Raw genomic sequence first — 13,405 nt, forward strand, 5'->3', positions numbered from 1 at the left:
TGATCAGAAAGAACTGAGGGACGAATATAAAATAATCAAAGATGCAATACCAAAAGAGTGGATAAGGAAAATAGACAACATGGAAGCAGAAAAAGAACAGACGAACATTTATCCGAAACAAGAAGAAAAATTTTATGGTTTTAAAAGCTGTACAGTTAAAATGTTTCATGAGATTTTTAGGGAAGAAGTTTTTAAGGAACCAAATACAAATGAGTACTGGTGTAAACTTTTGAAGGATTAAAAAAAGACATATGGAAAAATATGAAAGGGAAGTGTGTGAAAGTGAAACTGGAGAGTTTCAAATATTTTATAAGGCATGAAGCAGTATTTACAGACGTAATCTTAACCAAGATAGAAATTGAACAAAGTCCAATGTGTAAAGTGTGTCAGGAAAGGGAGGAAGGGTTTTTACATCTGTTTTTACATTGAAAAGAATTGGAATAGTTTTTTAAACAATGTAAAGTTCTAATCAAAGATGTGAGTGGGGACTGGAATGAAAATGATTTGGAATGGAATAGAATGGTAATGTTAGGTCGAGACAAAAAAGTCAAAACAAAAAGTTTGTAAATTTGAGTATGATGTTAATGAAAAGTCTAATATGTGAGAGAAGAATCATAGCCAAAAGAAAAGGAATTGTTTTAGATTTGTGGAGACTTTTTAAAAAGAAAACAGAATGATATATGAAATATATGAAAAGATTTATTAAAAGTCTAATTTATTTAGATATTTTGTTGTTTCCTAGGCATCCCATGTCCAGCAAAGAAAATGGGTTTTGTCTAATAACTTTTCAGTTTAGCTCTTAGATGCCTCCAGCAGATAACCAAAATGCCTGATGGTTGAAACAGCAGTGGTGTAACGGATAAGGCACTGGCCTCTTAAGCCAGGGATTGTGGGTTCAAGTCCCATCTGGGGTGTGCTTAAGCAGTGTAGGGCAGGAAAAGCATGCTTGTAGCAAAACCAAGTGATCAATAAATCATAACCCTCCTTTCCAAGGAACAGCCTACATTTTAACTAAGAAGAAAATAAATTTCAGAATGGTTGCTATCAACCCTAATCGTTGCAGGTCTTTGCCACAATCCTGGTGGCCTACTGGATGAAGCTAAGGCACTGGCCATGTATTGTAGGTTTGAGTAGGTTTGGCCATGTATTGTAGGTTTGAGTCCTATTCGGTGGGTGTGCTGAAGCAGAGTGGCGCAGCGGAAGCGTGCTGGGCCCATAACCCAGAGGTCGATGGATCGAAACCATCCTCTGCTAAGAGCAGCCTACTTTCTAATAAAAATTAAATGGCTTAATGTTTGTATTTGTTGCAGTTTAGCTCTTAGATGCCTCCAGCAAAAACCCAAAATGCCAGAAAATTAAAACAGCAGTGGCCTAATAGATAAGGAAAGTTCAGAAAATCAAAACAACAGTGACTTAATACACCCTTCCTCCAGTGGCCTCCTAAGGCCTCCTCTTAGAGGCTTAAAGTTCTGAATTGTTGCTGTCATCCCTAATTGTTGCCGGTCAACGCCACGATCCTGGTGTCCTACTGGATTATTCAAGTTTTTCAATTCAATTCAAGTTTATTTGTATAGTGCTTTTTACAATAGACATTGTCTCAAAGCAGCTTTACAGAACAAACATAGAACAGAAGGTAAGCATAAGGAATAATATAAAGAATTATTATAATAAAAAATTCAAGATTATTATTAGATATACACTGGAGATCAAAATTAGAGAACAATTCATAAACATTTGAACAATTCTGAAATAATGTCATCTTCACTGCTCAACAGTTAAGATGAGTTTTTGTCCTGTCTATACCATGCTACCAGAACACCTTTTCCACAAAATAACTAAGGCATTTCAACAAAAAACATTATTTTGCAGAAATCACCCTGATCAAAATTAGAGAACCATGACTGTAGCATGGAAAAAGATTACAAAAAAATTCTGAAGGTTACAACAGTCAGCAATTAGTAAGGAAGTGTACAGGCCTCTGCTCTGGATGACTTCAGCACATCTGCGGCCACAGGACAGCACTAGTCTCTCACACTGCTCTGGTGTGATTTTGGTCCAGTCTCCTCCACAGTTCGGTGACTGCAGTGGGTTTCTTGGCTATAACTTTGTCGCCAAGGATTTTCCAGAGGTTCTCTATTGGGTTGAGATCAGGACTCTGGGCAGGCCATGTCATTATTTCAATGTTTTCAGTTTCAAGGAACTGCTTTACCCGTTTTGCTGTGTGACATGGAGCGTTGTCCTGCATGAACACTGCGGACTGATTGGGTGATGAACGCAGGGAAGGAACCATATGTTGTTGAAGAAGGTTCTGATAAACATTTGCATTCACTCTGCCATGTAGCTGTACAAGAGGCCCAACTCCTGCTGCAGAAAACATGCCACAAACCATGACACTTCTTTACACACTTTGGGTTCAGTCTTTCTCCAGTTTGTTGCCGAACATGATATTTCCCATCGGACCCAAATAAATTAAACTTGCTTTCATTACTGAAGTGAACTTTGGACCAGTTCTCCTCTGTCCACACAACATGCTCATCAACAAAGCTTAGTCTAGCCTTTTGATTCTTTCTGCTAATGAGAGGTTTGGTCACTGCAGAGTGGGCTTTCAGTCCAAATGCTCTTAAACGTCGAGACACTGTATGATGAGACAGATCCTTACCCTGTTCAGTGCTGAAATGGTGAGCAATTCCAGCTGCAGTGTGGAAATGATTGCCCATTGAGATCCTCCGCAGTATCCTGTCCTCTCTTGTATTTGTCTTCCGTGGACAACCAGCCTTCTTGGGGGACTTGAATGAGTTTGTGATGTTGTAAAGATTCAATGTTCTTGAAATCACAGATTTGGAACGACCAACTTGTCTTGCTATGGCTGATAGGGTCATCCCTTTGGCCTTCATCTGGACAACCTGCTGCCGGAGGCTTTCAGTCACTTTAGAACGGCCCACCATCTTGCAGAGTCAGTGAAACTGGAAGTTAGGCTGCCAGTTAAATATGGGTTGACAGATAATCAAGGAAATTAGCACCAGGTGCCAAATTAACACCAATAACTGGGAGGTATCTGAAAGTGTTCTCTAATTTTAATCAGTGTGTTTTCTGCAAAATAATGGTTTTTATTACTGTACATTCTGCCAACATTTCATATTCATCTATGTGTAATGTTGGCAGAATGTACAGTAATAATATAAAGATACATATAGATGAAAAAAGTGTAGATGAAATGATAAATAGTAAGTTTTTCTGCGTGAGAAATACAATGTGTGGCGGGAGAGCGTGACAAAAGACCAAAATGAGTGACTGTCATGCTCAATGTGTGACACTTGATAGCCCTGGTACAGTGTTGTCATTAAGACTGTTAGAATATAACACATAAAGGGCAAGTATTGCAAGTGCAAAGGATTGTGTGTGTGTGTGTGTGTGTGTGTGTGTGTGTGAGAGAGAGAGAGAGAGAGAGACAAAAACAAGGGATGTAACTGTCAAAATGTCAAAATACCTTAGAATATCACATTAAAACTGTGGTCGATGGGGGAATCCACAGCTTCTTAGGACCACATTTTATTATTAACAAAGTATTTCTTCAGAGATTACTATAAAGTGTATAGAGAACAGCACAGTTGTCATGAATATGCATTATACATGAATACAAGTAGGTGGAGCTCGAGGTGGAGATGAACATCAAATATTAACACTGACATTCATTTCTAAAGCTAGAGGTTTGAACTAAACACTCAGGAAAACAATGTTGTTCCTCTTCATTGTGTTTTTTACTCTCAGTGATGTTGGTAAGTCATATACACTGCACACAAAATGATTATTTTTTCTACTTAAGACACAATTCTCCATGTGAAATGTGTCATTTATGATTAAAATATCACAATATTGTTATAATTTTTTTTAGCAGAGGCTGCTGACAATAGCATTAAACCAGATCAAACCAATGTATTTTCAATGGAAGGCGGCAACATCTCACTGTCCTGCACGTATACTGGATTAGTTAACAGTCTCCACTGGTATCGACACAAACCTGGATCAAGACCTGAGTTTCTGCTGCTGATTGATGAGAGCGGTAAACATGTCACACCAGCTCAACCACCTCATCCACGATTGTCTATAAAACTTAAAAATGATCAAGATAAAAAGAGTAAGAAAGTGGATCTGATCATCTCCTCTGCTGCTGTATCAGACTCTGCTCTATACTACTGTGCTCTGCAGCCCACAGTGACAGGAAATCCAGCTGCACTGTACAAAAACTAACACAGTTTTGTTATATTGAAAGCAGTTCTGTCAGTGCTTTAGATAAATTCACTTGCCCTTTTTGGGGAAGTCTCTCTTTCTTTCTCATGATTTTTAGAGTTTTTTTTATTCGCACATTTCATTCATTCATTCATTCCTTTGTAACTATTTACCAGAGACTTTCCTGGAAACACTGGGAGGAATGTGAATATTTGGAAAACATTCAAAACTCCACACAGTTACCTGAGCTCAAAACTGAATATTTCTGTACAAACCTGACAGCTAGATCCATCATGCTATAGCTCACACAGTCCACATGTCCTGCACAGAATAGCATCACTCTGCTGGATCTCAAAAGAAACCACACTGCATTGCCTTTCAGTCAAATTTCACATTGATTATAAAATACTAGTACTGACCTATAAAACACTGAATGATCTCATGCCACAGTACCTGAGCTCCTTCTTACAGGAGAACAATATCCTCGAAGAGTTTCAATCAGGTTTCAGGCCCCATCATAGCACAGAAACTGCTCTTGTTAAAGTTACAAATGACTTGTTCTTAGCTTCGGACAAAGACTGTATGTCACTATTAATTCTACTTGACCTTAGTGCTGCATTCGACACTATAGATCACAACATTCTCCTAGATCGCTTACAAAATTACACAGGTATTCATGGACAGGCTTTAAGTTGGTTTAGATCCTACCTGTCTGATCGATACCATTTTGTAGAATTAAATGGTGAATCCTCCAGTTTATTACCAGTTAATTATGGGGTCCCTCAAGGATCAGTTCTAGGACCTCTGCTTTTCTCGATATACATGCTTCCATTAGCGAACATTATTAGAAGACATGGGATTAGCTTCCATTGCTATGCTGATGACACACAGTTATACATCTCATCAAAACCAGATGAAATAACTAAATTGTCCAAATTAACTCAATGCCTTAGAGAGATAAAAGACTGGATGAGCTGTAACTTTCTGTTGTTAAACTCTGATAAGACAGAAATACTACTTATAGGGACAAAAATCAGTAGACAGAAACTCTCACAACTTAATTTCCAATTAGAGGGATGTACTGTTACTAGTAGCTCGACAGTGAAAGACCTGGGTGTTATATTAGACAGTAACTTGTCTTTTGAAAATCATATCGCCCAAACCACAAAAACAGCCTTCTTCCACCTTAGAAATATTGCCAAGCTGAGAAACATCCTGTCTATATCTGATGCTGAGAAGCTAGTTCACGCTTTCATGACCTCTAGACTGGACTATTGTAATGCATTACTAGGTGGTTGTCCTGCATCTTTAATAAATAGGCTACAGTTAGTCCAAAATGCAGCTGCCAGAGTTCTCACTAGGACAAGAAAGTATGACCATATAACCCCAATTTTATCATCTCTACACTGGCTACCTGTTAAGTTTAGAATTGATTACAAACTGCTGCTACTTACGTACAAGGCTCTTAATGGTTTAGCTCCCATGTATCTAACTAGTCTTCTAACACGTTACAATCCTTCACGCTCTCTGAGATCACAAAACTCAGGACTCCTGGTAGTCCCCAGAATATCTAAGTCTACTAAAGGCGGAAGAGCGTTCTCTTATTTAGCTCCCAAACTTTGGAACAGTCTTCCTGATAGTGTTCGGGGCTCAGACACACTTTCACAGTTTAAATATAGATTGAAAACTCATCTCTTTAGTCAGGCATACACATAATACATCCCATAAATATTGTGCACTATCACACTAGACTTGCACATTCTCATGAACAGCAGATATGTTAATCCCTCTGCACTGCTCTTCTCTTCTCTTTTTCTACCCATGCTGAGACACCCATGCTATGATCGTCTTCCGTGCGTTGAAATTTTTGGACCTCCACTGAGACAAGGCTGACTCTGTGAGAACCCTGAGACATCTACAGATCTACCGGCTCCAGTTGGACTCTGTGATACTTGTATATTTGTAACCACACCATCTAGTGTCACCCATATGAGGATGGGTTCCCCTTGAGTCTGGTTCCTCTCAAGGTTTCTTCCTTTACCAATCTAAGGGAGTTTTTCCTTGCCACTGTTGCCTGAGCCCCTCAGACTTGCTCATTGGGGACAAATACACATACACACATACATACATACACACTGTGAACTGTATATATCTTGAATTTTTATTATATTAATTCTTTATACTTCTCCTTATGTTTATCTTTTGTTCTATGTTTATGTTCTGTAAAGCTGCTTTGTGACAATGTCCATTGTAAAAAGCGCTATACAAATAAACTTGAATTGAATTGAATATATTGGGATATAGGCATAACAAAAGTACAATTTCTATTAACCCATACAGGAAGATTTGCTTATTGTGTCATCCCAACCACAAATAATGTTACCATATAGGCATAATAAAAGTACAACTACTGTACACTTACTCAGTATGATTTTCCAGGGAACTGAAAGCAGGACACTCGTGGGCCTTTCTTGTGCAAGGTGCCGGTGATGCAGCCACAGTCCTAAATGAAAATTGAAACTGTTGTTAGTAATTACCAGAGGATTCATAACTGATAATATATTGCATCACTGATAAGAATGGAAGCGGCTATATGTCTGTCGATAGGCCACTTATCGGTGACATTTACAGCTTTCTGATACATTTACACCTCGGACGATCACGTACGCCAATAGCCTGGTATAACGCATTTCTGACATTTACCACATCTGATATTCGGCAACAAAAACTAAGTTGGTGAACAATTTTGGCCTATAGCATTATAGATATTTATTATATCATTATATAGGCTTTATATATATATATATTGTAGGGCTCTTCGAGAGATGGGACACGGAAAAAAGGGCACAGAGACGGTGTGAGAGATAACACAAAAAATGAGGTATTTATTTCCTCACTCACTTAAAGCAAAAACCAGAAATTAGGAAGGCAGAAAACTGAGTCCTTCCTGTAGGGGCGGTTGGGCAGAGAACCAGGCTCCACAACCCGGTAGCAAGAGGAGGACGGCAGGAGAATAATACAGCAGCCCTCCCAGGATATTAGCAAGGCTCAGCCAGCAACGTGGAGTCCCAGGTCAGTTGGATGTCTCTGAAAAAACAAGGGAAGAAAGATAACAAACATTAGTTCCGTTTAGCACGCCCCCCTTTCCTTTCTTCAGTCGCTGAGCCTTGCTTCCTGCTGTGCTTTCCTCCTGGAGGGTGAATGCTCCAGCGGCGCTCCTGATTGGTCCGGGATTTTCGGCGGGAGTTTCGGACGCTCCGCCCCTCTCTCACTTGCCGCGGTGCTGACCAAGGTGCTGGAGATCGGGGGCTCGCGGTTAGTGCCGCTGGCCAGGGTGCTGAACCACCGCGTGTTCCACTCTCCCGCTTCCGGGTTGCCGATGCCGTGGGCGAAGAGCGGTTTTTCCTCCGTGTGTTTGCGGTGGTGCACGTGCCGCCGTCACAATATATATATATATATATATATATATATATATATATATATATATATATATATATAATCATTATTTATAGTTAAATACGCGCTTTGAACAACATTCAAAAATATAACTGGCCGGTAAGGATATATTTCATATTACCAATTTTACTTTATATTGAAAAGCTGATTTTAGTCTGACAATAGCCTGTTTGGAAACATCCAAATTTAGATATAAAATAGGTATAGCTGAGCAACATTTTAAATCATGAAGGTAATAATAAAAGGCTTACTCGTCAGGAATTATATCTTCCACTGGGTCCAGACGTTCTTCAAAATGCAAACATTCGTCATCCGAGTCATGTTCTTCCTCTGAGGAGAAAGTAGCATCTTCGTCGCTGTCCAGGACCATCCAAAGTGCTTCTTCACCTGTGTAGCGTGCCATCATGCGAACGCACAGAAAAAGTAACTAATTCTGGGATGAAGATTGACATTTCATGCCATTTCTCTGGGGCGTGTACGTGATTACCTGAATCACCTCAGTTCATTTTCATATGAACAGCATGCTCAGAGGGAGGCGGGAACACATTAGCTATAATTAGGTGAAACAGGAGAAACCAGACCACCCCTTACTTACTTACGCATTACATAAAAATAGATCATTTGTTTATTGATTATTATTGGGAGGTGTGCTGAATCAGAGTGGCGCAGCGGAAGCATGTGTCCAGCTGGGGGTAAAATATGATCTACCAATAAGCTTTACACACACACACTCACACACAGACACACACACACACACACACACACACACACACACACACACACACACACTCCTTTCTTATTTATGAATTTAGTTGCATCAGTCAGCTTTGGCCTGGAGATATGCTGAGTAATGTTTCACATTTATTAGTCAGTGGTTATCCAAAATAATATTTAATAATTTCTACTTATTTTACTCAAAACATGGCAAAATTTCATAAGGTTTATCGTTCATAAATTAAGTATAAGAAAAAAAAACATAAGGAGGTAAACAAAGTTTTATTCACATGAAATTATGGCATGTTTTTGAGTGTGTGTGTGTAGCCTGTTGTTGGTTGATTAAATGACATCAGGGGGCCGTTTCAAAAAGGAGGTTCAACCAACTCTGAGTTTAAACTTGAACTCTGAGTTGACAAACCCCGAGATGGGACAACTCAGAGTTTCCCATCTCGGGGTTTGTCAACTATATATATATGTACCTGTCATCTCGATTCATCATGCTATAGCTCACACAGTCCACATGTCCTGCACAGAAGAAAAGAATAAACAGTTGATTCACTCCTATCTTATCCACACTGCATTGTCTCCCAGTCATATTTCACATTGATTATAAAATACTACTACTGACCTATAAAATACTGAATGATCTCACAGTGATCTGACAGTGCTTTTAGTTTGTCACATTACCTGACAAAATAACGTTTTTCCATGTGTGTGTTTTTCCCCTTCCTCTGTCTCTGTTTAATACACATATTAACGCAAACTTTAAACACTTAATAGCTTAAAACACATTAACATAACAACAAAATAAATCTACATAAATTATGTATTTACCACAACTAAAGGATATTTACAACAGAACATTTCACTTACTTTTTCTTTTTCTGCCACACATCTCTGGCAGCTTTCTGAAACTCCTTCCAGGTGGTTTCTTCATCCATCCTCTGATGTTGGTAAATAGAAAAGACTTTAAAGGACAGTAAATATATTTCCCAGCAATTCCAGTGAAGTGTGTATGTAGATATGGACTGTTTAGGGCCTGCTCATGAGAAATGACAAGGTTATAGCTGGACAGAATCTCAGAGGGGTGGGAAATTTTACAGTATTACAGAGAGAATAAAATCTAGGGTGAGTCATGATACAGCAAACCTGGAGCAGAAAGTGTTAAAGAAGTTTCTAAAAGGACCAACAACAACAGCTTGGTAGTGCTGGGGCTTGAACCCCAATCCTCTAATAAACAACCCAGAGCCTTAACCAGTTGAGCCACCGCTGAGTACCTTCACATTCTTTTCACATACTTTTCACAATAAGCCCTCTGTGATATACTCTACCTGTTCTTCTATAATACATACAGCATGAATAAAGTCTTAACCCCTTTCATGGTTATTCTCAGTGCAGTTGTATTAATGTTGTATGTTTCATATGTAACTACCACTAACCTTGTTGTTGGATTCTTCCAGTCCACCTCACTCCTGAATGTAAAGCCACACACTGGTGACACTGTCATGTGATGCTGTGGGGTGGAGCTTCAAGAACCTTTATGATCTTAACATATTAGTCCATAAAGACCTCAGAATATTTTCATTCTGCTAAAACCAGTCATCATGATCACTGTTATATTCGTGTGTCTGTGGCTTTCACTAGGTGAGTTTTCATTTGTTGTTTTTTAAAGAAATGTGTTAAATTTGTGATACTTATTGAAATAAATTATGTATTTCTACTTTATTTTGTAAAGGTTATAAACATTATGTTCTGTTCTCTATGACAGGTGACTCCATGGCAGATTCACTAGAGCCAATTTTCACTCATAAAGTTGTAGATGAAGGTGATGATGTTACTCTGTCCTGCAGATACAAATTCAGCAGTGGTACAAGCAACTACCTGCAGTGGTACAGACAATATCCAAAATCTAAACCTGAGTTCCTTCTTTATATTCATCAAAGTGGAGCTCTAAGTCCCAACACTCCCCAAAGAATGTCTGCTAAACTTCATGAAGGTGAAGATAAACTAGTCGATCTGATCATCTCCTCTGCTGCTGTATCAGACTCTGCTCTATACTACTGTGCTCTGAGGCCCACAGTGACAGGAAATCCAGCTGCACTGTACAAAAACTAACACACTGTTTTGTTATACTGAAAGAATTTCTATTGATGATTTTGAATTTGCTTGACATTTTTAGGAAATTATGTCTGTCTTGTTTATATTTTTGACACATGTTGGATTATTATTATTAGTATTATTATTATTATTATTATTATTATTATTATTATTAGAGACTCATTCATTTAGAGACAAATCTATCACTAGTGATCCTCAGTGATCAGTCTGTGCTCTTCTGCTGGTCTTGAATTTTTATTTTTTATTTTGTATTAATATCCAGTATGATGTTGATAATCTTTATTAGTTTTTAGTAAACTGCTAAATGTGTCTGAACACTACAGTTCCTGAGATCATGAAAACTCTGCCGACGCACAAGTCTGCTTTAAAGCACAGCTTGTATAATATCTTCAAGTGTGCTGATGATAATACAGTGTTGAGCTTCATGAGCAAAATAGTGAGTGGAGAAGTGTGAAGTCTAGTGTAGAAGCAACAATCCAGAGACAAAACTAGAGAGATGACTGTTGTTCTCAGGAGCACAGTGATCAACCTGTGCTGCTCTGCTGAGACAGGATTGAAGTCTGAGACAGATCTTAGATTCTGCACTCTATCATTGTGCTCTTCAAGTAGGATCACAGTGATACAGAGTCACTGAAAGGCTTTACACAAACAAAGTGTGTCAAATCCACAGAAAATAAGACACTTCCTTTTCCAACTGATCAGTTAACCACAGACACAAAGAACAAATTCAGGTAACAAATGCAGCTTAAATAAACAGAAAATGAAAGGAAATAAAAGAGAGATGAACAGCTACACATGATTATTCACAGTAAATTGTTCATTTTTTTATGATAGAAATATAATTTAATGACACTATTAGAGACATAAAGGTTAGGTGTCACTAATGGACACAATACGTAATACAATTAATGCAACTTTTCTGCTCAGTTTACCCCAAAGATTCACTACATTCATTAAATAAATTACTGAATGATTGATTCATTGATTTGTCGATTCACTGATTGATTCATTCATTCATATGAATATGTCTTTGTATTAGATTTCTTTGGCTTGTAAAGATGCAATGAAGATGAAACATTTGAATAAGGAAACTGTTATTGTTTGATTTATGATTATTACTTGTACACAACTTTGATGAATATACACAGAGAATCTAAAACATAATTATGTGATCAGGGATGGCTCTAGCCTTTTGAGCTGGATATTTTTTTCTGTATTTATGATTCCAACTTTATCAAAGCTTCCTGTAGCTGATTGTTTAAATGATCACATTATTAAGTTGAATAAGTGTGTAAATGAGTGTGTACATAGTGTCCTGCTTTGGACTCGTGTCTCATCTAGGATCTATTTCCTGCTTTATGCCCAGTGGAGTTAGGATATAATTCAGATCCACTACAACCCTGACCAGGATAAAGCAGTTACTGAAGATGAATAATGAATGAATGAACATTTTTGTCTGCAGCTGCAAGACAATAAGCAGCTGCTTATATTGTTTATAAAGTAAAGTGGGTTTAAACTTTATTATATAATCTGTAGGTCTCATAGCAGGTTTGGGATTTTTCAAGGCTTAATTACAAAAGGATTAAAGTTGTAGTTTTATCAAAGTCAAAGATATAAAATCTGGTCTGTATATCTAAAAGGTTTAAGAGGAAGTCATTCACTTAGGGAACAATGCATTTGGGAATCTGAGGCTTTGAACATTTTTCTTTTTCTGCAATGCTGCAATAAGGCATGATATCCTAAATCAGCAAAAATATGAGAAAATAGTACTTTACCTGAATAAACAGTACAGGATTTTTAATTTTTATAATGAATGACACAAAGCAAATTTTCTTTATAAGATGCTGAGAAAATCTGAATACTGTTTGTCACAAGAAAGGAGAAAAAAGATGAATTCATTGTCTTTACCCTTTAGTTCTAGTTTAATTTAATTGCTGATGGAAAATAATTTTTAGTCTTCGAGTGTTAAAAGCAGACTGAATAAATGAAATGAGACGAGTGAAGTCAAGTCAAGAAGCTTTTATTGTCATTTCAACCATATATAGCTGTTGCAGTACACAGTGAAATGAAACATTTCTCCAGGACCATGGTGCTACATAAAACAAAGACAGAGCTAAGGACTTAGTAAGTAAGTCTTAGCCACATAAAGTGCAACTGTGCAACCTGATGCAAACAGTGCAAGACAAACAAGACAGTGCAGATCAAAAGACAGTGCAGACAAAAAAATTACAAGACAATACAAAAAAGACAATACACAAAAGACAATAAACAGAAATAGTGCCGACCAATGTAAATACTTTATGTTCAAACAATATTGCGTGTGCATTAATACTAGAATGAACACAGTGTTATAGAAGCAGGTCCCTGAGATAATGTAAAGGATTGCGCAAAACAGCAAAGGACTGAAATGTGAGACAGCATGTGCAAAGAGCAAAACATGTGCAAAAACAGCATGTAAACAAGTTGATGGATGTATATTGGAAGTGTGTGTATTTGGTGTAGCCCTCTGCAGTCCGTACAGTTGATGTGTGTGTATGTTGTGCTCAGTACAGTTCAGTTCAGTTATTAAGGATCTGATAGCTTGTGGAACGAAACTGTTACACAGTCTGGTTGTGAGGGCCCGAATGCTTCGGTACCTTTTTCCAGAAGGCAGGAGGGTGAAGAGTGTGTGTGAGGGGTGTGTGGGGTCATCCACAATGCTGTTGGCTTTTCGGATGCAACGTGTGGTGTAAGTGTGCATGATAGAGGGAAGAGAGACTCCAATGATCTCAGCTGTCCTCACTATCCGCTGCAGGATCTTGTGATCCGAGATGGTGCAGTCCCCAAACCAGATAGTGATGCAGCTGCTCAGGATGCTCTCAATGGTCCCTCTGTAGAACATGGTCAG

The 13,405-nt window shown here is 38.1% G+C and overlaps 1 gene segment (V, D, J or C); it reads left to right on the plus strand.

Annotated features, from left to right (window-relative positions):
* The first annotated feature begins 10,004 nt into the window (after window positions 1-10,004).
* On the plus strand, window positions 10,005-10,515 carry LOC132847894 (T cell receptor alpha variable 26-2-like). The segment is given in 2 exon segments: window positions 10,005-10,044; window positions 10,169-10,515. Coding segments are annotated over 2 exon segments (387 nt in total).
* Window positions 10,516-13,405: the final 2,890 nt, after the last annotated feature.

This window comes from Tachysurus vachellii, chromosome 7 (genome assembly GCF_030014155.1).
Source record: "Tachysurus vachellii isolate PV-2020 chromosome 7, HZAU_Pvac_v1, whole genome shotgun sequence".
Lineage (NCBI taxonomy): Eukaryota > Metazoa > Chordata > Actinopteri > Siluriformes > Bagridae > Tachysurus > Tachysurus vachellii.